Source organism: Panthera onca, chromosome B4, assembly GCF_046562875.1.
Source record: "Panthera onca isolate mPanOnc1 chromosome B4, mPanOnc1 haplotype 2, whole genome shotgun sequence".
NCBI lineage: Eukaryota > Metazoa > Chordata > Mammalia > Carnivora > Felidae > Panthera > Panthera onca.
The window spans coordinates 94,622,300-94,646,344 of NC_138345.1; the positions used below are offsets into that span (position 1 = coordinate 94,622,300).

Here is a 24,045-nt window from a genome sequence, read left to right on the forward strand (position 1 = left end):
CAGATAACGTTAATCCTATTTTAAACTCTGCCAAAGCACACAGAAACAAGGAAAACTTCTGAAATTTTTAAAATAATTTTAGGATTACATTGAAACAAACACCTACGGGAGTGCCTGGGTGACTCGGTTGAGCGACTGACTGCAGCTCAGGTCATGATCTCATGCTTCATGAGTTCGAGCCTCTTGCATCAGGCTCTTCGCTGACAGCTGACAGTGTGGAGCCTGCTTGGGATTCTCTCTCTCCGTCTCTCTCTCTCTCTCTCTCTGCCCCTCCCTGCTTGCGCTTTCTCTCTTTCTCAGAATAGATGAATAAACTTAAAAAAAAAAAAACTTCTATGATAACATACATGTACAGATGGAAATTATGGGACAGCTTTGCTTAAGAATATTTATGTAAAAAAAAAAAAAGAATATTTATGTAAAATCCTAAGTGAGATAACAGTGGTAATGAGTTTGTCATTGATGTGGGTCTAATTGCATAAATTTTCACAGATTGCGCTCTTAAAAGTTACATATGGCTATATAGCAAACATACCACAAATTAGGTCAAAAGAGACAAAACGAGGAAGGAAATTGGCAATGTGTGATGAAGATTGATTTTCTTCCATGTAAAGACTCTTAGAAAATAACCAAAATGGGCAGAGATCATGGATAGTCAGTTTGCAGAAAATAAATACAAATAGTTTTAAAAATATGGAAAAATCATTACCTCTATTTAAAAATGCAAATTCACACAAGAAGTCCCATATTTCACCTATCAGAATGTTTAATTGTACCAGATTATTTTTTATTTTTTAAAGGACATGGGAATAGGTACTCTCATAAACTGCTAGCAGAAATGCAGATGGCACAATCTCTTTGCAACACTATAGCCGTAAGTGTTCTTTGTTTTTGTTTTTTTAATTAAAAAAAAATTTTTTTTTACATTTATTTATTTTTGAGAGACAGAGTGAGTCAAAGTGAGAGTGGGGGAGAGGCAGAGAGAGAGGGAAACACAGGGTTGGAAGCAGGCTCCAGGCTCTGAGCTGTCAGCACAGAGCCCGACGTGGGGCTCGAACCCACAGACTGTGAAATCATGACCTGAGCCGAAGTCGAGCGCTCAACGGACTGAGCCACCCAGAAGCCCCTGTTTTTGTTTTTGTTTTTTTAATTTTTAAATGTTTATTCCTGAGAGAGAGAGCGAGGGAGGGGCAGGGTGGAAGGAGACACCGAATCCAAGGCTGGCTCCAGGCTCTGAGCTGTCAGTACAGAGCCCAAAGTGGGGCTCTAACTCATGAACTGTGAGATCATGACTTGAAGTCAGACACTTAACTGACTGAGCCACCCAGGCGCCCCTGTAGTCATAAGTTTTGAATGTAGACACACTTTGATTTTTCCTGTTCTCATGTATGTGTAGATGCCTGTAAAAGGAAGTTTGTTGCTTTTTTGGAATTGCAAAAGACTGGAAACACCTTTAATTAATAATTCTTGCATATCCATGTAGTAAAATTCAAAAAAGAATGAGATAGATCTCTATATGCAGATATGGCAGCACCAAGATATATTGTTAAATGAAAGACAAAGGGCAAAACAGAGAAGAGTGTGCTCACATTTATGTTAAAATAAAATGTAGGAAATATCGGAAGAATGTACAACTGTTAAGCATGTTTGTCTGGGGGTCAGGATCAAAGTCAGAGAAAGACATTTCAGCTTGTACCCTTTCCCAGTATTTGCATTTTTACCTTGTGTATCTATTATGCTTTTTTAAAATTAAATCTTAATCAAAATAGCAGTATGACCTTGGAAATTACTTAACATGTCTGCCTCAGTTTTTTCATCTTTAAAATGAAGACTATAATAGTACCTATCTCATCAAGTTATCAGGATTAAGTAAGTTAATATGTGTGAAACATCTAGAATAGTGCTTCACACATGGTAAGCCTTTGATGAATATTTGCTATTATTATTATGAGCATAGGCTTAAAAATCAAATTGTGCTATAACTTTATTAGTAGGGGGTATTTCTTTATTGAGATTCCTTTGTCTCGATCCCTTTTGCAATGCAGACACAACTAAATATTTTTAGTTTATTTTTTCTCTAATATTTATCTCCATGTTTCCCAATAGTAGGCTCTGATGTGTATATTTTAGATGCTATTGACCCTATGATGGAATGTGAGGATTTAGCTTTCTTACACCATCCCATCCCACCCTAGTCTTCTGCCCTTCATTCTTTAAATACGGTTCTATCCTAACTTTTGGCTACATTAATATTGGGCATTAACATATTTTAACTATGTAAATTATTGCTCATTTCTATAACTGTTTATTTTCCTTGAGCTGATAGTCCTCGTCTCCTAATTTCTTACTTTCCTATGACCCTTTCTCTTAATTTTCCCAAAGAATTGTAAAGCCACTTTTGTACACCGTTTTTCATATGGTTATTCAGAATAGGTGACCATTTAGTTACACGTTTTTCTTTTTAAAGAAATTTCCTGGGATACCATTCTGGATTCCTTCAGCCTGCTACTGCCCCAAATTGAACTGGTTACGCCTTAGGCCTGCTGTGTTTCTCCCATGTTGAGTACTCTGTTTCCTTGACCCAGTGTGGTCCTCTTTTCTTGGTTTATACTGTTGTTTTGGTGGATACGTCCTCAAGCAGCTTCCTGAGAAGGGATGCATGGGAAATACAACTTCTAGATTTCACGTTTTGATCAGAGTTCTGTTTCTGATGATTTAAACACAGTCTCATTCCTTTAATCAAAACGCAGTTTGTGATTTATTTGGCAGTGTGCATAAATCAGTGTAGGTCTGTACCTTCAACTTCATTTCTTATGAGAGAAACAATCGGAAGTTCTCCTCAGAGTTATGCTCCCTGAGGCCAGATTTCTTCATCTACCCAAACTGGTCAAAGGCTTTAAATACCCACCAGCACACTGCAGAGTACTCCTGGGGGTACGTACATTCCAGTAGTAGAAAAACAGGCCTCGTAAGCAGCTGTTTATTAGGACAGGTTGGGAAAGGTGATAGTATAAAAAAGAGAAGGTGCATCGGGAGTGTGAGCCATTTGCTTATGAAACTGGTTTCCCAGCACTACCTGCTTCAGCCCTGTAAACTCCACCGTTATGTTTCAGTGGGTCAAAAAGCCCAGTGTCCAGTGGATAGCATGGTAATGATGTTCCGTGTTCAGGCATCCAGATCCTACTGGCACTCAGCAGTAAGTCAGTGGTCTCTCAGAAGGAAATATTCTCCAAAGAAAGCATAGGTTTGCTTTATGTTATCAGGGCTCTTGGTGGGCTCCATGTACCCCCCAATCTGGCAGAGACCTCATAGACTGTTGGAGGCCCTGGGCCAAAGAGGTGAATTGACAGGGCTTTCTGTAGCCTGGAGCAGCTGGAGTGGGTTCTCCTGCCCTGGCTGCCACGGAAAGCTGGTGGTATTGGGGGTTACTCAGTAAAGGGGTCAGAGTAGCGATCTCAAAAGTGGATATATATGTGTCCACCAAAATATAAGGAAGTCCACCAAACATTGTGACTCTTATTTTTAAGGGGTGAAAGATGCAGCAGTTTGTCGTTTACCTTGGAAGGGGTATCCAGAAATTCCCTAGACCACTAGTCTCCCGGAAGCATAGCTGAGGTGGCAGGTCCCGAACTTCCCAATCACTGGCACATCTGTTCTCTACCAAGGAATCTAGGGCACCATGTTCTCCCTGCTTCCAGGTCCAGTCATCAGCCTGATATCATCAATGTATACTGTTCTGTTATGTTCTACTGCAGAGCAGAGCATAAGAACCAAAGAAAGTTGAGGTAGTGCTGAGTAGGACAATCCTGAATAAGTCTGGAAAGTCTACACCATCTCGACCAGGTAAAAGTGTAGCTGTCTCTGGTGCTCTTTGTCCACAAGAATGGAGAAAATAGCATTTGCCAGATCAGTCGCCAGAGGATAGGTTCCAGTGGTAAGTTTATTTGCTGTAGTTCAATCACTATATTGTACACCTGTATGTTAACTACACTGGAATTAAAATCTTGAAAAATAAAATAAGTGTCTACCCTTTCCGCACTGCACGGCTACTCTGGTAAATGTCTGCATGTTCTCTGGGGAAAGATTAGATTTTTGGTAGGTGCTACTTCAGAGGGCCTTCCCAGCCTTCCCTTCATTCAAGGAGCTTTTGGCCTGAGGATTGGATGAGGAGCCCTGTCTTGTGTCACAGTGACCCATTAGACTACATTTCACCAAACCTCAGGTGTTTTCAGGTATGTAGATCAAGGAGAACCTTAAAGGGTGTTCACCTTTTTAGTCCTAGGGGTCCTATGATCTGTTAGCCACTGTCAAAGATTCCTGTGGATTAAATCATTTCTATTATGCTCACAAATTCTGTGGGTCAGAGATTTAGGACACAAAGGGGACAGCTTATCTATGCTTCATGACGTCTGAGGTCCCAGTGGAATACCCAAAGGCTGGACACTGGAATCATCTGAAGGTTCATTTACTCATATATCAGGTAGTTGATGCTGGCTATTGGGTGGGGGGTCTCGGTTCCTCTCCACACCAGCCTTATAGTGTGATCTCTCTGCACAGGGCAGTTTTGGCTTCCTCACAGAATAGTGTCTGGATTCCAAGGGCAGACGTTCCCAAGAGAGAGAGTTACGGGCAGAAGCTATGTCACCTTTTCTGAGTTAGCCTTGGAAGTCACACAGGATCATAGACTCATCCATGTTCTAAAGAAGGAAAGATAAAGCTGTACACTGAGAAGAGTGTCAATGTCACATTGACTTATGAAATGGCTTAGGAAATGGGATACATATTGGTGCAGCCATCTTTGGAAAACTCATTCTGCCACAAGTAGGAAACATCAAGTTTTTGGTTTTTTTTTAATTGACTTTATTTATTTATTTTAAGAGAGAGAGAGAGAACACGCACACAAGTGGGGAAGGGGCATAGAAAAGGAGAGACAGAATCCCAAGCAGGCTCCACACTATCAGTGCAGAGCTGTATGTGGGACTCAAACTCAGAAACTGTGAGATCATGACCTGAGCCAAGATCAAGAGTCAGATGCTTAACCGACTGTGCCACCCAGGCGCCCCGGAAACATCAAGTTCTTATCAACATAATCAATCCTGGTTAAAGTGGACTTAGCATGGATAGGGTTTGCTGGTCTTTTTCAAACAAATGGTGGTTGTCATATTTCATTAAATATGTATACACATATTAAAATGTGTGCACTTTACAGTATACAATACAATACATAAATAATGCCATCAATGAGCATATCTGAATGCATGCATGAAATTTAAGAAAGTTTTATTTCATTTCATTGTTCTGTATGGTCATGAGGATTGGTCATCTCAAAGATTTTAAGTTACAGTCATATGCCATTGAACACATTTTTACATGTACTGTCATGCTTGTTATAAATAATAACTATTGAGCTTTTTCCGGGTTAAAACTTCTTGTTTTGGTTTGACTTTTTCTATTTAGACTTAAATAGTAGACACGGTATTTTTATTTTCTAACTCTAAAGCTGAATGAACTGTTTTCTCTTGAAAGTGGAATGTTATTTGAAACTTTTCTCAGTTTTAATAGTACCACCAACCTTAACAGTCTGCTTGAATCTGAAAGTTAAATGAATATTACTGAATTACAGAATGCAGATAGTATCAACACATGACAATAAATTTGTGGGTGGGTGGGAATACTCTGCAGGAGGTAACAAGCAGTTTCTCATTGAAGCATTTAAGGAGAGAGAAGCAATTTTTAGTGAGTAGTAGTTCAGATAATTGGGCATTTCTCAACTCCATCCCCCATGCCCTCTATCCTCCAAGCACATTAGATGACTCAGTCTTTCTGGAACATTTATACACAAAGTCATTGCACATTCCATTTTTTCTTCTCAGAATATCACCTTCCCCACCCATTCTCTGAGAAGCAAACTCCTGTTCAACCTAAAAAACACAAATCAAAATCATCTCTTTTGCGAAGCCTCTATCATACCCCCAAAGCCAAGATCTCCACTTCTTCTTTTGTAATCACAAAGCACTTTGTGAATAAGCTACTACTCATGCTACTACTACAAGGCACGCTCCTGGGAAGGAAGGGAAGAGACAAATAAAGGGTGAGTAATATCTCCTCTTTGCACACTGTCCTGTACTCAGCAGTCAAGAATGGCTTGTTGCTTAAATTATCAATCCTAAAAATGTGTCATTCCAAGGGTGAAGGAGAGCTGTTAATAATACAGATTCCTGGTCTGACTGAATCAGACTCTCGGGAGGGTGGCCCTTTTTGATGAACAATCCAGGTGGTCTTTGGGACAGACTTTGACAAACACACTGTAGGCTGGGCACCATGTTCTCCCTGAAGAACTTACTGTAGCTTCTCCTATTCTTAGTCAGCCTTACTTTTTGTTTTCTAAGCCATTTGTTTGATCTTCAAGTTCTTCCACAAGATTATTTTCATTTAGCTTTCAGGTATGGATACAGATTCTGGAGCCACCTGCCCTAGAATTTAATTTTTTTTTTTTTTTTAGCTGACATGTAATTTTGTATGTGTTTGTTAAGTTAACGTGCATTCATAAGGTGTGTGCGTATACACAGTTAATGAAGTCGAGGCATATGGAACATTATGGAGTTTATAAATGGCTCAGTTACACTTTTTATTCCACAGTGTTTTCCTGATTATACATTTATATTGTCCAAAACTGTCATTCAAGTTACACATCATAGCTGACACATATATCTTACAGGATTTCAGAAAATGGGGAATTATAGGATAAAATATAATTAGACCCATGTTCCAGTAGATAATGTTTCAAGAATTCATTTTCTTTTTTTTTTTTAATCAAAAAAAATTTTTTTAAAGGAATCTCTCCAACGTGGGGCTCAAACTCACAACCCCAAGATCAGAAAAGTTGCATACTCTAGGGGCACCTGAGTGGCTTAGTCGGTTAAGCATCTGACTTTTGCTTAGGTCATGATCTTGTGGTTTGTGAACTCAAGCCCTGCATCCTATGTGCTTGAGCCCTGCTTCGGATGAGCCCCACTTCTCTCTCTCTCTCTCTCTCTCTCTCTCTCTCTCTCTCTCTGTCTCTGCCCCTTGCTCACTTTTGCCCTCTCTCTCAAAAAAAAAAAAAAAAAAAGGGGGTGCGCCTGGGTGGCTCAGTCGGTTAAGCAGCCGACTTCAGCTCAGGTCATGATCTCGCAGTCCGTGAGTTTGAGCCCCGCGTCGGGCTCTGTGCTGACAGCTCAGAGCCTGGCGCCTGTTTTGGATTCTGTGTCTCCCTCTCTCTGACCCTCCCCTGTTCATGCTCTGTCTCTCCCTGTGTCAAAAATAAATAAAAAACGTTAAAAAAAATGTAAAAAAAAAAAAAAAAGGAAAATGTTGCAGGCTCTACTGACTGAGCCAGCCAGGAGCCCCATTCATTTTCTAATCAAGTTTACTTCAGAAATTATTTAATCAGCTAAATCCATTCTAGTATTATGTCTTTCAATACTACCCTCCCTAACCAACTGAAGTCAGTAAAGAAACTGGAAGAAAAAAACAGTTTCTCCATTTCTGTTTCTTAGATAATGTCTAACATAGACTCGCTCCCCGATGTTTAAATGGATCACATGTATTGTGCAATGGTTTTTTAAATGATTCAGTAAAGGAAGAAAGTGAATTCTGCCTACTCTGCCCACATGATTGAAATGCAATCCTGAAGACACAAAAGAACACACTCAAGAGGGTACTATTAAAATATAAATCCATTGTGATAGGCTGCAAAGAATGCTATTATAAATCTTGATAAACCCTAAAATAAGATAATGGAAAAATAAGTCATAATAAGTACATAATCAAATATTCCACATCAAATGATGATTGTATCTTCCCTTAATAAACTCACTGAAGTCTTAGCCCACTCGATTCTGTCAACTTGGTGCGTAAATGCAAAAGTCAAAAAATTTTTTTCTACCAGGTAGGCATCAAACAAATATATTTTATCACATTCTTCTTTTTGTCTTCACTTTTTAAAGAAAATGATTTCATGCAAGTTTAGGCAGCAAATGACACAGACAATAGTGAAGGTTATTTGGGTGATAATATTAGAAATTGGGAAATGCTGCCTTTGCAAATGAGAAACAAAAAAGGTCAGAATTGAATGAAGAAGTTTCTCCCAGGGAATGCTCATTGTCCTCTATGACCAAAGACATCGTGTCTGTAAATTCACCTAAGTGAAATTACATCCATGGCACCAAAAACCACCCCTGGAGCCAAATGGAGAGAGGAGGGAACAAGCAAAGACTTACAATGCACTTCTCTGAGAAGGTACCGGGAAAACAAAGCTTTGCCCCAGCCTGCCTTGACCCATCAGTCTTCGGGAAGGCTACACCAATTCCATTCCCAGAGAATCATTACACTGGTTCTCTGAGAGAGGGAGGCAAAAGTCAAGGCATCTTCCTTCCCCCCAAAGCAGGGAGCTCCAAAGAGAGAAAAGTGGGAAGCCCTAGAGATAGAGACACGGCACAGCGTGGGGCAGTGGTTAAGGACACTCTGCAATCTGAATCCCAACTTTCCCATTTGCCATTGTGACTGAGGGAAAGTTTTCTTAAACCTCTGCCCTCATTTTCTTCTGTAAAACATAGGTGATTATAATATTTGCTCACTTGGATTAAAGTAGATTTGCCGTGATGAGATGCTTCACATATAATCAATAAATGTTAGTCATGATGATGAAAGTGATGTTGCTGATGATATGGCGGTCTACATTATCATTTGTGCCCCTCCCCCAATGGTGAGCTATTCATGGTGGAGCTGTTATAGTGCCTGGAAACCCATCAGGTCTGAACAGTCCAGAGAGGAAAGGAGTCTCTGACTGAATTTCCAATTTCCACCCCCCCCCCCCCCGGAACACTGCTTTGGATTGGTATTTATTACTTATTTTAAAATTCTTAATCTACACTGATCCACCTGAATTGAGAAGGTATCTAGGGAGAATCTGAGTTAGGCTTCACAGAAATTTTAAAAGACGAATTAATGGGAGAATCAAAGTACAAGAAAATGAACAATAATGAGTTTTAAGAACTTAAGGTTTGAACTTAACTTTTTTGTTATTGTTGTTTTTGAATGATTGTTTGTTTTGACAGAGAGAGAGAGAGAGGCAGCATGAGTGGGGGAGGGGCAGAGAGAGAGAGGAGAGAGAGAATCCCAAACAGGCTCCTTGCTAATAGCTGATGCAGGGCTCGATCCTGCATGAGATCCAACCATGAGATCATGACCTGAGCTGAAATCAAGAGTCCTGAGTCAGGCTCGCTGTTGAGCATGGAGCCTGCTTAAGATTCTCACTCTCTCCCTCTGCTCTCCTACCCCTCTCACAGTCTCTCTCTCTATATAAAAAAAGTAAAAATTTTCCTTTTAAGGCAATGTGAGCTTTAGAAGTTACTAGAGTATTATAACTCATATTTTAATAGTTTTGGGTTTTTTTAATGTTTGTTTACTTTGAGAGAGAGAGAGAGAGAGAGAGAGAGAAATACATGCAGGGGAAGGGCAGAGAAAGAAGGAGAGAATCCTAAGCAGTCTCCATGCTGTCAGCGCAGAGACCAACATGGGGCTCAAACTCATGAACCATGAGATCATGACCTAAGCTGAAACCAAGAATCAATTGCTTAACCAACTGAGTCAGTTAGGCACCCCTAAGCTCGTTATTTCATCTATGATACTCTTGGAAAGAATGTGATGCATGAAAAAAAATACTTGAATTTTGATTACAGACATTTTTCCCAATGTAAAAAAAAAAAAAACTTTGCTTCTAAAAATCCACCAACACTATCTCAAAGTATCCTAAAGGCAGGATGCCTGGGTGGCCCAGTAGGTTAAGCATCTGACTCTTGATTTCAGCTCAGGTCATGATCTCACAGTTTGTGGGATTGAGCCCCAAGATGGGTTCCTCACTGATAGCCTGGAGCCTGCCTGGAACTCTCTGCCCCTTCCCCACACATGCGTGCTCTCTCTCTCTCAAAAATAAATAAACTTATAAAAGTATCCTAAAGGCAAGGAATATTTCTTTTTTCCCATATGAAACCACAACATACCTACTACACACTCTACTCAGTCACTGAAAGTTTTTATCTGACCTTTCCAGAAACATGTGGATGTGACTTCTGGTCAAATCATAGAATTGTCATTTGGTGGGGGCATTTCTTTTAAACCCATCCCGCCCCCACCCCCCCACCCACCCCCGAAAAAAAAAACAAAAAACAAAAAAACAAATAGCAAGGCTTCAAACTGAGTTAATTTGCAAAATTTAAAAATCTGCCTTAATTACATTTGGTGCTTGTTATTCCCTAAAATGTTTAGTGAACCCCTTGTGCTGAGCGTAGCCGTTGCAAAAAACACTCCAGTGGATTTTTGTTTCACACTTCTTCCCTTCAAAGAGCACAATCAGGTGCCACCTACTCTCACTTGATACACTCACTGACCATGGTATAGAAAAAAAAAAATGTTTTAATAGAAGTGAAATGTCCAGCACATTGTAGGAAGTAATAAAAACATGGCAGAGGCTGCTTATGAACACTAAGCTAAGTACAGGTCTCCAAGAAAGGACCTACCACAACTGTCCGTTTTGCTGGCTGGAATGGTTGGCTCAGTCAGGCTTCCCAGCCACTTCCCCAGTGCTCAGGATCTCTTCTGGGAAAAATACTGCAACAGTGTAGTCCTGTCTTCTGCTGGGTCCTATCTTGATGTACTTCCAAGAAGAGAATCATAGAAATATAGAGCTAGAAATTATTTTGGAGATTTTACAGATGAGAAAAAATGAAGTCCAGAAAACAGAAGTAATTTATTCCAGTCCAAACACCCAAGAGATAGTAGGACTGGAGCCCTATCTACTGGCCTCCATGGCTTCTAAGCCTAACAGCTGCTTTGGCAGAATTCAAAATTCAGGATTTCACAGAAAGCTTTAGCTTTATATGTCACACTGTTATTTACTTATTTATTTTTAAATTTACATCCGAGTTGTTAGCACATAGTGCAACAATGATTTCAGGAGTAGATTCCTTGATTCCCCTTACCCATTTAGCCCATCCCCCCTCCCACAAGCCCTCCAGTAACCCTCAGTTTGTTCTCCATATTTATGAGTCTCTTCTGTTTTGTCCCCCTCCCTGTTTTTATATTATTTTTGCTTCTCTTCCCTTGGGTTCATCTGTGTTTTAAAGTCCTCATATGAGTGAAGTCATATGATATTTGTTTTTCTCTGATTGACTAATTTCGCTTAGCATAATACCCTCTAGTTCCATCCACATAGTTGCAAATGGCCAGATTTCATTGTTTTTGATTGCCGAGTAACACTCCATTGTATGTATATACCACATCTTTATGCATTCATCCGTCGGTGGACATTTGGGCTCTTTCCATACTTTGGCTATAGTTGATAGTACTGCTATAAACATTGGGGTACGTGTGCCCCTTCAAATCAGCATACCTGTATCCCTTGGATAAATACCTAGTAGTGCAATTGCTGGGTTGTAGGGTAGTTCTATTTTTAATTTTTTTTTTTAATGTTTATTCATTTGTGAGAGACAGAGAGAGATAGAGTGAGTGGGCAGGGGCAGAGAAAGAGGGAGACACAGAATCTGAAGCAGGCTCCAGGCTCTGAGCTGTCAGCACAGAGCCCGACACGGGGCTCGAACCCATGAATCATGAGATCATGACCTGAGCTGAAGTTGGACACTAACTGACTGAGCCACCCAGGCGCCCCTCTATTTTTAATTTTTTGAGGAACCTCCATACTGTTTTCCAGAGTGGCTGCACCAGCTTGCATTCCTACCAACAATGCAAAAGAGATCCTCTTTCTCCACATCCTCACCAACATCTGTTGTTGCCTGAGTTAATGTTAGCCATTCTCACAGGTGCAAGGTAGTGTCTCATTGTGGTTTTGATTTGTATTTCCCTGATGACGGGTGATGTTGAGCATTTTTTCATGTGTCGGTTGGCCATCTGGATGTCTTCTTTGGAGGAGTGTCTATTCATGTCTTCTGCCCATTTCTTCACTGGATTATTTGTTTTTTGGGTGTTGAGTTTGATAAGTTCTCTGTAGATTTTGGATACTAACCCTTTATCTGATACGTCGTTTGCAAATATCTTCTCTGATTCTGTTGGTTGCCTTTTAGTTTTGCTGATTGTTTCCTCTGCTGTGCAGAAGCTTTTTACTTTCATGAGGTCCCAGTAGTTCATTTTTGCTTTTGTTTCCCTTGCCTCCAGAGACGTGTTGAGTAAGAAGTTGCTATGGCCAAGTTCAAAGAGGTTTTTGCCTGCTTTCTCCTCAAGGATTTTGATCGCTTCCTGTCTTACATTTAAGTCTTTCATCCATTTTGAGTTTATTTTTGTGTATGGTATAAAAAAGTTGTCCAGGTTCATTCTTCTGCATGTTGTTGTCCAGTTTTCCCAGCACCATGTGCTGAAGAGACTGTCTTTATTCCACTGGATATTCTTTCCTGCTTTGTCAAAGATTAGTTGGCCATATGTTTGTGGGTCCATTTCTGGGTTCTCTATTCTGTTCCATTGATCAAGTGTCTGTTCTTGTGCCAATACCCCACTGTCTTGATGATTACAGCTTTGTAATACCGCTTGAAGTCCGTACACTGTTATTAAGAGAACACTAACTGTATGTACAGAAGGTAAAGATCCAGTTATCCAATCATTAAAATAAGATTTGCATAACATGTTGTGGATTTGTTACATATAACAGAAAGTAACCAAATTTACTAAAATTTGAAAATATTTCTGTATTAATTTAAAGAAATTTAACTATTATGAAAATGGCTTCATCATCTTGAATAAAAAAAAAACTTATATAAGTGTGTTATTATTAATTCTACCAGCATTTTTGAGATTTCACTATTACCACGCATGGCCCTAAGTGTGAAGATGCAGGGGGAAAAAAAAAGAGCCCTCTTCCAACTTGCCAGCAAATTGAGGAAGCTGATAGAAAACAAACCAGTGGGATCCGGTGATTACAGCTGTGGCTGCATGGGGTATGATGCCTGTGGCAGGAAAAATAAGGGGGACTTAACTGTCACGTAAGGAAGAGAAGGTTCCTCCAGACAGATGCCCCAGAGCTGCATCTTGAAAGAAGGGGACTAAAAGGAAAAGGACATTAAAAGAAAAGAGAAGAGCATGTAGCAGCCAGTAGGTGTGATAGCACGTGGAAGATCTGGGGACTGTGTGCTTCTAAATGGCTGCATCCCACAGGAGGGGGAGGGCAGATCCTGAAGAGGGTTGTACATCATACTGAAAAGTTTTTATTTTAACCAGAAAATAGTGGGAAGGTGTTGACAAGTTATATGCTGTAAAATAATGCGAATCAAATTCTACTATAAAGTCACTGGTTTGGTTTTGTTTTGTTTTTCTTCTTCTCAACATCTGAAACTTTGATAGAACATCTGGGAGTTGAATGTGATAAAATCACCAGCATCCAGCTGTAGAGTGGACAGAAATCTCAGTTTCCTCATCTGTAAAATAAGAGATCATTTTAGGGTTGTTGTAAGAAGCACATGGTTAAAGCCCGCTAAGTATTTATTACAGTGGCTGGCATATTGTAAACACTCGATAAGGGTAAATTTGCACTGTGATCATCATTATTATAAAACTCTGAATTGGAGGGGCATCTAGCTTGCTCAGTCAGTGGAGAGTTCAATTCTTGATTTCAGGGTCGTGAGTTTTTGTCCCATGCTGGGTGTGGAGATTACTTAAAAAAAAAAAAACCAAAAAAAAAAAAAAAAACCAAAAAAAAAACCTTAAAAAAAAACCTGAATCAGAAAATGGATTAGAATGCTAATGGTTAATTTTAACATCTAGAGTTAAGAATAATTTTCCAAATCTGCTGATTCTGAATTGCTTAGAGTAATTGGGTCCCTTCAGAGAGAACTACTTTGTTAGAGGCAGCGCTAGGAAAAGGCATTGGTTAGCAAAATGCATTGATTATGTACTTGGGGGAGGAACTTTTCTGCTGATTTTATTGTCCAAGAGAATGTAAGAAAAGAAAGCTTGAGTTTCAGCAGTTGAGAGCAGCATCTGAGGAGAGCCAAGTGCTTGATTTGGGAGTTTAAAGTGGAAGAGGAAAATATCAAGGTCCATAGATAGCAACTTGGGATAAAAATTAACTTTTTTTTTTTTTTTTGCTTGGCAGGCCCACAGAAAAAAGAGAGTATATTATGCTTTTAATTTGCTATTACATTGTATCTAATTGTTTATAATCTATTCTCATACTGTAATTACTGAAGATTATTTTTTGCTACATTTTTGTTATTGGAATATTTTCTGTAATTGTTCCAAATTGAAAATTTGATATATGGTTTAACAATTTCACTTTGGTTGTATTAAAAATTAGGTAGATCAGAATTAGATTTACCATGTGCATAATACCATCTCTCTATTAAAAAAAAGGACTACCTCTCAACGTTTTGTAGACTAATAGTTTTATTTTCTGTGTTCTGTTTTGTTAGTGCTCCTATATTCCTCCCTGTAAGAGAGAAAATCAGAAGAACTTGGAAAGTGTCATGAATTGGCAACAGTACTGGAAAGATGAGATTGGTTCCCAGCCATTTACTTGCTATTTTAATCAATTTCAAAGGTAAGCCGGTATTTACATGTGCATATTAAAATGGTTTGTAGCCTTTGTAGTTTATTACAAAATAAATCGTGGATTGTGCCCACCTGACAAAATATCTGGCCTGGAGATAGTCTCAACTCTTTCTAGCATGGAGTTAGGGAAGCCCCTTACTCTACAGGTGGGGAGGTAAGTGAAGAATCTGCAGGACAAAGAGAGAGAACTTGTGTCATGGCACTACCCTCTGGATACCCTCAGAATGCGCTTTCAGATTGGAACACTAGATACTAGTGGTATTTCCTGAGAATTACAGATTAATGCACATCAACTGAACCACATGTGGATTTGCGAGCATTTGGGGGCGCAGCAAATCTTTCCTTTTCCTTTCTATTCCAATGAAGTATCACGAAAATGAGTTCACACCATGAAAACTTACTTGACTTAGAGACAACTCACATTATGCCATATGACCACAGATCGCTGGACTAGAACACTATGGTACCCACCCCGATTAATCATACTAATTTATTCATTAAACATTGAATGTTCACAACTCCTTGCAGTACTCTCCTCTTAGATGTTCCGCAGTTACATTAAGCTCTCTTTTCCTCCCAGAGTCCCTCTTAGTGAAGGGCACTCCCATCCACTTGTTTACTTAGTCCTGAGAATGGTGAGTAATTCCTAATTTGCATTTCTCTTTTACACACTATAACTTATATTTGCCGTCATGCACAGTGACTCTTGTCTGCCTTCCCTCTGCCACTGTGTTACTTCAGATCCACATGATTTCTCAGCTCCAACAACACAAAAGTCTTTTAACCAGTCCTTCCACCTCCCACCTGCCCCCACTCCAAGCCCATTCCTCATGCTGCTGCCAAGGCAATTTTTCTAAAACATGAATTTAATCCGGTTACTCCTCATGGTTTTCAAAGTAAAGTCCGAACATCTTGGCATGGCACATGCATCAGGTACCTATGGTTGCATAACAAACCACCCAAAATCTAGTGGCTCCCTACCACAATGACTTATTATTTCTTACAATTCTGTGGGTTGGCTGGGAGGTTCACGTGCAGTCAGATGATGGCTGGAATAGCTGCGTGGGCCAAGATGGCCTCTCAGGCCCAGCACTTGGTACCGGTGTGGCTGAAGTGCCTCACTTCTCTTCCACTGGCTTTTCATCCTTCAGTAGGTTATGTCGCCTTCCTTACAGTATGGTAGCTTCAGGGCAGCATTTCAAGAGAGCCAGGCCCTGGCTCTGGAACTTACATAACATCACTTCTGACACATTCTATTGGTCAAAGCAAGTATGAGGCCAGCCAGATTCATGAGGTGTGAAAATCAACTCTGCTTCTTGAAAGGAGCTGCAAAGATCTTGTGGCCATATTTAATCCACCACAGCATAGGCTCCTCAGGTTCTTGCCCCAGAGTACCATCTTCCCAGCGTCATCTTTATGCCACTCTGAACTATGTGCAGTTCCCAGAATATCTTATATGTTTATATCCATGTCTCTTTATTTGTTTCTCCTGCTTCCCGACTGCCTTGATGAAGACCCCTTTTCTGAGCTGTTTTCCGTGATGTCCAAGTTTGGGTTAGTTGTATATACTTGGGATGCCATCTACTGCATGCAGACAGAAAACGGACTCAAAGTATCATAAACAATTGGGAAATTTATTTTTGCATACATTAAGAAATGCACAGGTAGATCAACATTAGGGTTGTTTGATGCAGTAACCTAACAGTGGCCTCAAGAACCCAGGTCCTTTCTGGATCTCAGATCCACTCATGTTTACGATATGCAGGCATAGCAGTGTCCAAAGGCCAAAAGAAGACTATCTCTTTTGGTATGTTTTTCTTGGAATTAGGAAAGCTTTTCTCAATTTCCCATAGCCGACCTCCCCTTAGGTATCCTTGTTTAGAATGAGTTCTCTTGCCTACTCATAAACCAGTCACAAGAAAGAACAATCAGAATGTACCACTGAGTTGGGGACTGGGCAATATCTCCCAAGCTGGATGGAGAAAGGGTGCATGCCTGAGCAGACAGGAATGAAGAAGAAGGGATGATATGTTGTGGAGCAGCCAAAAGTACCAGTTACAAGGTATGTTCTCCATGTTCTGTTTACACAGCTCTATCCTGGGGTTTGCAACCCTCATTTCACACGACTATGTCAGAGGAGCTTAGAAAAAAAAAAAAAAAAAAAAGCACCACAAACCCAATGAAATTAGAATATCTGGTGGTTGAACCTAGGCATTAGCATTTTAAAAAAATTGACTTTAGGGATTCTAATATACCACTAGATTGAGAGCTACTGCATTATCCTTTCACTTATCACTCTCTACTGGAATCGTCTATATACCCATCTCCCCCACGAGACTGTATACTGGTTAATGGTGTAGCACATCCTCTTTGGCTTTATATCCGCAGGACTTAGCGCAATGCCTGGCTCTCAGTTAATAAAAGTTTGGTGAATTAATGAATGAATGAATGCAATGTGCCAGATTAATAAGGAGGAATTTTGGGGGGAGAAACTGGTTCTTATGCAAATAGAAATTTGATTTCATCAGCTAGAAATGAAAGCGGGGAAGACCTTGAAGATGGGATGGCTACTCTAAAGAAATCAAGGCTTGACAATATAGATACATAAGGCGTGTAGGTTATATAATAAGGAGTGGTGAGCAGTTCTAACAAACGGGGTTTAAGTCCCGTGTCAGGCTCTGCACTGAGAGTGCTTGGGATCCTCTCTCTTCCTCTCTCTCTCTCTGCTCCTCCCCTGCTCACCCTCCCTCAAAAGAAATAAAAACTTAAAAAAATAAGGAGTGGTGAATTTGTAAGGTGGAAAGGTAGCTTGAAGTTAGATTTCTAAAGGGTCATAAATGCCATACTAAGGAGGTCGTCTGTTATATGGGCAATGACAATTTGTGACAAGTTTTTTTTTTCTTTTTTTAATCAGAGATTGACCTGAGTGGATATCTGATTTAGAAAGTAACCTGATTTAGAAAGTAATCTGATTTAGAAAGTTGAAAGGAAGGAAGGAAAGGAAGGAAGGAAGGAAGGAAGGAAGGAAGGAAGGAAGGAAAGAAGGAAGGAAGGAAGGAAGAAAAAGAAAGAAACCAGTTTGATTGTTGAATGTGTATCGGAGGAGAATGATGGAGAGTTAAAGGCAGAGTGCTCTAGCTCAGAGACAGGCAGGGGGTTGGGGAAGTAAAGAGAATAGTGAATGAAAAAAAATAACCTTTATGAGTGGCTACTGCGTGCCAGCCATTGTGAATAGCATTGCGTTTAGCTCACCAAATTTCTTATAATAGTTCTAAGTACTAGCTCCATTTAACATATGAGGGAACTAAGACTTAAAGAAGTTAAATAACTTGTCCGATGTACACAGCTATTAAGTGAAAAAAAAAAACCCAAAAAACTGGAATCCAGTTCGTCTGATTTCCAAAGCTCCTCCTATTATCTTTCTGCTGGTCCTCATGAAGATTCTGGAGGGCCCAGATAAGGGCAGTGGACGTGGAAACAGCTCACAGAAGGGTACATCAGGAAGATGTGTGATAGTTACAAGCAATAGAACTTAATGTAAGTGCTGAGGAACAGGAAGGTGTCACATTTGCCTGGGTGTGAGAAAGGACAGTCCAGCTTTGTGCCGAATTTGAGGGACTCGTATATCCAGAAGGTTCTTGAAAGAGTTAGAAATGCAGACTTTTAGTTCAGGAGTAGGAGGTCAGAGCCAGTGTTAGGTCTGGGAGTCACTGGCACAAAAGCTATTAGTGGAAGCCAAGAGAGAGAATGCACATAATAGGGGCACATAGAGTAGAGGAAGGTTGACGGTCTTGAGATCATCTACACTGGAGCTGTAGGGAGAAGGAAGGTGGAGGCAATGGCCAGATGGTGAGAGGAGAGTCAAAAGAGCGCAGTGTCTTGGAAGAGGTAATCAAAAAGGACTACTGAGTGGGGCGCCTGGGTGGCTCGGTCGGTTAGGCAGTTGACTTTGGCCCAGGTCATGATCTCACAGTTTGTGAGTTTGAGCCTCATGTCGGGCTCTGTGCTGACAGCTTGGAGCCTGCTTCAGATTCTTGTCTCCCTTTCTCTCTCTGCCCCTCCCCCACTTTGACGTGCATGCGCTCGCTCTCTCTCTCTCTCTCTCTCTCTCTCTCCCCCCTCTCCCTCTCTCAAAAATAAACATTTCCAAAAAAAAAAGGACTACTGAGAACTCACTGTTTTTGGCAATCACAAGTCTGTTGGGGGGGCACCTGGCTGGCTCAGTTAGTTAAGCGTCGAGTTTGGCTCAGGTCATGATTTCGCGGTTCGTGGGTTCGAGCCCCGCATCGGGCTCTGTGCTGACAGCTCAGAGCCTGGAGCCTGTTTCAGATTCTGTGTCTCCCTCTCTCTCTCTGCCCCTCCCCTGCTCACACTCTGTCTCAAAAATAAATAAACATTAAAAAAAAAATTTTTTTTTAAAGTCTGTTGGCGATCTTTGTGAAAATAGTTTAGGTGCCGTTTCAGAGCACCAGGTTAGACATCGTTTTATATTGGCCTGAGGGAAGAATGTGAAGGCATTAATAAGTGCACAGTCCTCTTTCCAGAAGTTTGCCATGTCTGGACAAAGAGTTTGGGGAGGAAGTGATTCAAGGGAAGCAGGAATGGATTCAGAGAAATGAGACTGCTATAGACTAAAACTGAGAAAGAGACGCTGTCCTGTTGAACATAGTAATGAGGCGAAAGTGGAACACACCCTGAAGAAAATGAGACAGGATGAAATAGAAAAGATTAAGGGAGTAGTGGTATTTTTTTCTGTGAGGTTGAGGCCCTGTAACAGAGAATAGGCACCAGCAGTCAAGATGGTTTGATTCTGAACCCACTACTGAATGAATCAAGTGATCCTTTAAGCTTCCTGCCCTGGGTGAGGAAGTAGTCTCAGAGGTCAGGAGCTTGTGCCTGAAGTTGGAGGTGGGCAGGGGTGGCCCCTCCCATGGCTGTCTTGAGCAGCTGGTGGTTGTCTTAACAAACTTCCCTTCTCAGGCATTTCTAAATTTTTTTTTAAAGTTTATTTTGAAAGAGAGAGAGAGAGAGCAGGGGAGGGGTAGAGAGAGAGGGAGAGAGAGAGAATCCCAAGCAGGCTCTGCACTATCAGCATGGAGCCCGATGTGGCTTGAACCCATGAAGCAGGGAGATCATGACCCGAGCCGAAACCAAGAGTTGGGTTCTTAACCGACTGAGCCACCCAGGTGCCCCTCCTCTCAGGCATCTCTAAAGGCTGCCTCCCCCAAACACAGTTGCCTCCTGTGGGCATGAATTCTGAATATCTTCAAGTCCCCACCAGGAAGGACTATCTTCTGGAATGTTGAGAACTACCCGAGGGACCCAGCCTTACATCCTATGCTAACTGTTAACTTGAGCAACAGGAAATGTTAGCCCTTCATACCTCCTCTGGAACGGTACCCATTCCCTATCCTCACCTCCCTGTCCCATTCCCAAGCTGTCAGGGTGTAGATAGAAGTGGGGGCAGTCTATCACAACCCAGAAGCACTTGAGACATGATTTTAAACGACTCTGGGAAATCAGAAGTTGGGAGTTTGGCTCTTGCACCACGACATATGCAAGAGGAAACGAGCGATGGTTGGAGGTGTGAAAATGGCAGCTCCCCGGTGCCGTCTACTCTCAGTACACTTTTTACTACTGCTCAACATGAAATAAAAATAGATTTACTGTAGAGACTCCCAGATGCTGTCGATAAGATGAACTTTATATTTAAAGTAACCTTTAGATTTCGCTCAAATGCAGGAAATTAGGGAGAATAGTTCCCAAGAAGTTTCCATTTTCGAGAAAAGGATGGTACAGTATTTTAAAAATCGAAGACAAAGATGATTGGAGTCTCAGCTTTCACTGCTTGTCTTAATTAGGAGAGTTCCACTCAGGAGTAGAATCTGCAGTGGCCAGAGCAGCCACCAGGAACCCTGCCTGTAATGGGAGGCCAGGCCCAGGCTCACCTCTCTTCTTCCCCCCAGGAAGGAGGCCATAGAGGTGCTTGGGGGATGGCACTGGCTGCTTCCATTCATGGTCTTCCCATATAATCTTTCGGCTCATTGCTTCCCTCCGTCTTGGGGCTCATGATCTCATTCCAATGTGTGGATTTTCTTTTTACACCATTTTTACATAGATAAGGTCACATTTACCCTGCTTATACCTTTTTTTTGGACTCTCAGTCTTTCCCTGGCTTATCCTTTCTCAGGGGAACCCAACTCACACCCTCTTACCGAGTATGCTTTGAAATCCTCATTCCATTGACTGGAAACTTCTCTGCAGTCCCAGGCTTGCCATAGAATTCTCTTACTTCATCTTTGCTTGACTGGCTTCATGTTGAAGAGAGCCTATCCTTGGAAAACCATTACTCTTTCCTCAATTTCCTCTGGGTCAAAGGGCCAGGAGGAGTGATCGGTCTTTATTTTTTGAACTTTTCCTTTTAGGGGGAGCAGAATGATTTCTTTTTCTTGCCAGTTTACTTTTTGATATTTTATTTTACCCTCCTAAGCGGATAGTATTCACAGAGTGCACAGAGGAGGCACACACACACACACACACACACACGCACACACATCAAACCAGTCCAGCCACACCACCTCAAAGTCTTGAATTCATTCTCTTGGTTCAGGCCCTCACTCTTTCTCATCCGGATTGCTGAAGTGATCCTCAACTATCCTTTCAGCTCTTGGCCTTTCTCACGTCCTCACCCACACTTCACAAAGCTTTGTTTTGCTTTATTTAAACCTCTGTTTGCTCTTGTCATAATTCTCGATTATATTTTTCTGCCTTCTTATTGTCATAGGATAAAGATTGTGCCCTCCCCATTACAGCTTCAACTCCTGCTATTTAATTATGTGCCAGTTGTGGGGAAACAAAAACAGAACAGCAAGGGGAAGAAAAGCCAGCCACGAGCCATACCTTCATGGAGCTTAGAGTCTGTGGCCACAGCATCAGACAGATAATGACAAAGTAGGGTAGATGCTCCAAAGGAAAAGTGAAGGTGCTACTGTGAGATATTGTCACAAGGTGGGGAGTTTCCGAGGCCTGTACGAGTAAACCATAGCTAGGTGGAGACCAGCGGATGTTCAAGAGTTAGCTAGGTAAAAGTGGGGGGAACACTATTTCAGAATGAGACACCACCATTTGTAAAGGTTCTGAGGCAAGAAAGAGGTTGGTGAGTTTTAGGAACTGAAAGCCATCATGGCAGGGAGGCTGTGAGTGAGAGGGAGCATGGTGAGTGTTGACACTGGAGAGAGAGTAGACAGAGTTTAGGTTTCTCTTAAATGCAGTGAGTAGCCAGTGATGGGTTTGGAGGGAAGTGGTGATGTGATCTGATTTAAATGTTTCCACTTCTATTCAGCTGCTCCATTTACCTCAGAGAACTTTTTGTTTCCCATGCACGCTAATGCCTCTGCCCCAGTCCCTTCCCTCTTCCCTCACCTGGGGACACCTTCATCATTTTTTCCACTTCTAGGATTCAGCAGAGCACAGCTATGTGGAAGGAACCCTGGACTTAGCCACTTCCTAGTGTGTGTGGTCTTGACTATGTTACTTTAACCTATCTGTGCCTCACTTCCCTTTGTAGAAGGAGGAAATAATAAAGTTACTGTGAGGTTATTAATGAAAGGCCATGGGCCTTTCCTGTAAGAGCATTTGCTATTATTATTTTTACTGCTATAAATAAGATTTTCCTCAAATGTCACTGTGTAACCTTCTCTTACCTTTTCGAGTCTAATTAATTCCTTCCTCTTCTGTGCTTCCACACCACTATGGTGGCTTTTATCGCACTGTTATGGACTTAGTTGAATATGTGCCTTTCTCCCTCTATAGATTACTAATCCCTTAAGGACAGCCATGATGTGGGATCAGGCATCTGGGTTTACATTTCTCCTCTACCAGTTATTAACTGTGTGACCTTGGGTAAATTGTACAACTTTTTGATCTTGGTTTCCTTATCTATAAAGTGAGGACAACATTATCCATCTGAAGGATTTTGGGGGGTCAAGGTCATGTCTGCACATCAGTGAGTACTTAGTAAATGTATGTGTTTCTTTTTCCTTGCCCGGCAAATTTCTAACTACCAGGGTAGAAGCAACTATTCAGTGAGTTGTCTGGTTATTCACTGCATTCAGCTGTGAGGCATGGAATGAATAAACAATAAGGATTTTATTAATGAGTAAAGCAATATAGAACACACACACAAAACAACTCACAAGAAGAGATTTTATTGTTAAATAAAATAAATATCTCGTACTTCTGATACTGGACAGATAGATCCTAATTTTTAAGAGATCATTGAAAGTATGTTTGTCCTATAGTATATATGTTTAAATTAAGTTTACCCTTAGCATTTTAGAGGAAGATGGACATTATGGCCTGACCTGAAATTGAGGAGAGTGCTCTTTAGAACACAGTTTGAAAGCCATTAATATAGAAGATTAAAAGCAACCAATTAGACTAGGACTGCTCACTTACTTAGGGCTTAGTGTTCTTATCTATAAAATTTGATAGACTGATAGATTAAATGATCTCTAAGATTCCCTTAAGCTCTTGAATTTTATGGTTTTGTGATTCTCTGATTTTGAGGGCTTGTACAATTACAACAGTTTAAGATGCTAGATAAAATCCAAATGGTGAAAGAGAAAGAAAATTAGCAAAGGACTAAGTGGTTAACTGTCTGGAGCCATTTAATGGGGGAGGAGACTGTCTTCCTACCTCCACAATAATTGAGTTTCATAATTATGACACTGAGTCATTGAAAAAGGTTAAATTTGGTTCAGTGTACTCTCCTTAAAAGGTAAGGAAATGTGTAATGCATTTTTGGAAATATTTTTACCAATAATATTTTAGCACTGTTGTTAGTTTTTATTCAACTTAAAAGGTTAAACTTCAGTTATTTGGAAAACTCACTTATGTGAGTATTTACTTTCTCTCCCCTAGAAATAAACAATATCATTTTAGGGGCAACAAAGATCTTCTTGCTACAAAATAGCTCATCATTATTATATCATGATTTTACCCTTTTCAGTGTCCTAGATTTCATCCATCAAATTACCACCACTTCAGTCATTTACTCTTTCATTTATTCAACAGGCATTTATTAATCACCTGCTATGTACCAGGCAGAGGTGGTCAAAGATAAGATAATAATACTTTATAGGAACTCACTGACTAGTAGGAAAGACATTTATGTAAATAAGTCATTGGAATACAGTGTAGTAAGTTCTATAATAATGGGGAGATATCCATCTCTATCTCTATCTCTATCTCTATCTCTATCTCTATCTCTGTCCATATCATCTATCTTATGAAAAGTTTGGGTTGAATTTTAAAGAATGAGTAAAACTTTTCCAGATGAATGAAGGCCAGGGAAAGCAATTTCAGGGAAAATGATAGCATGTTCAAAAGCATTAAGATTTACAGTATCACGGGCAACTGGAAGAATATGTAAGAAGCTTCATATGCTTGGAA

General features: G+C 40.6%; 1 protein-coding gene across 1 annotated transcript in view; it reads left to right on the forward strand.

The window, feature by feature from the left end:
* Nucleotides 1-24,045, forward strand: part of KCNMB4 (potassium calcium-activated channel subfamily M regulatory beta subunit 4) — a 61,817-nt gene that overhangs the window by 12,895 nt on the left and 24,877 nt on the right. The window contains exon 2 of the mRNA XM_060656988.3: nucleotides 14,454-14,581. Within this exon, the coding sequence (XP_060512971.1) occupies nucleotides 14,454-14,581 (128 nt within the window). The remainder of the gene's footprint in view (nucleotides 1-14,453; nucleotides 14,582-24,045) is intronic.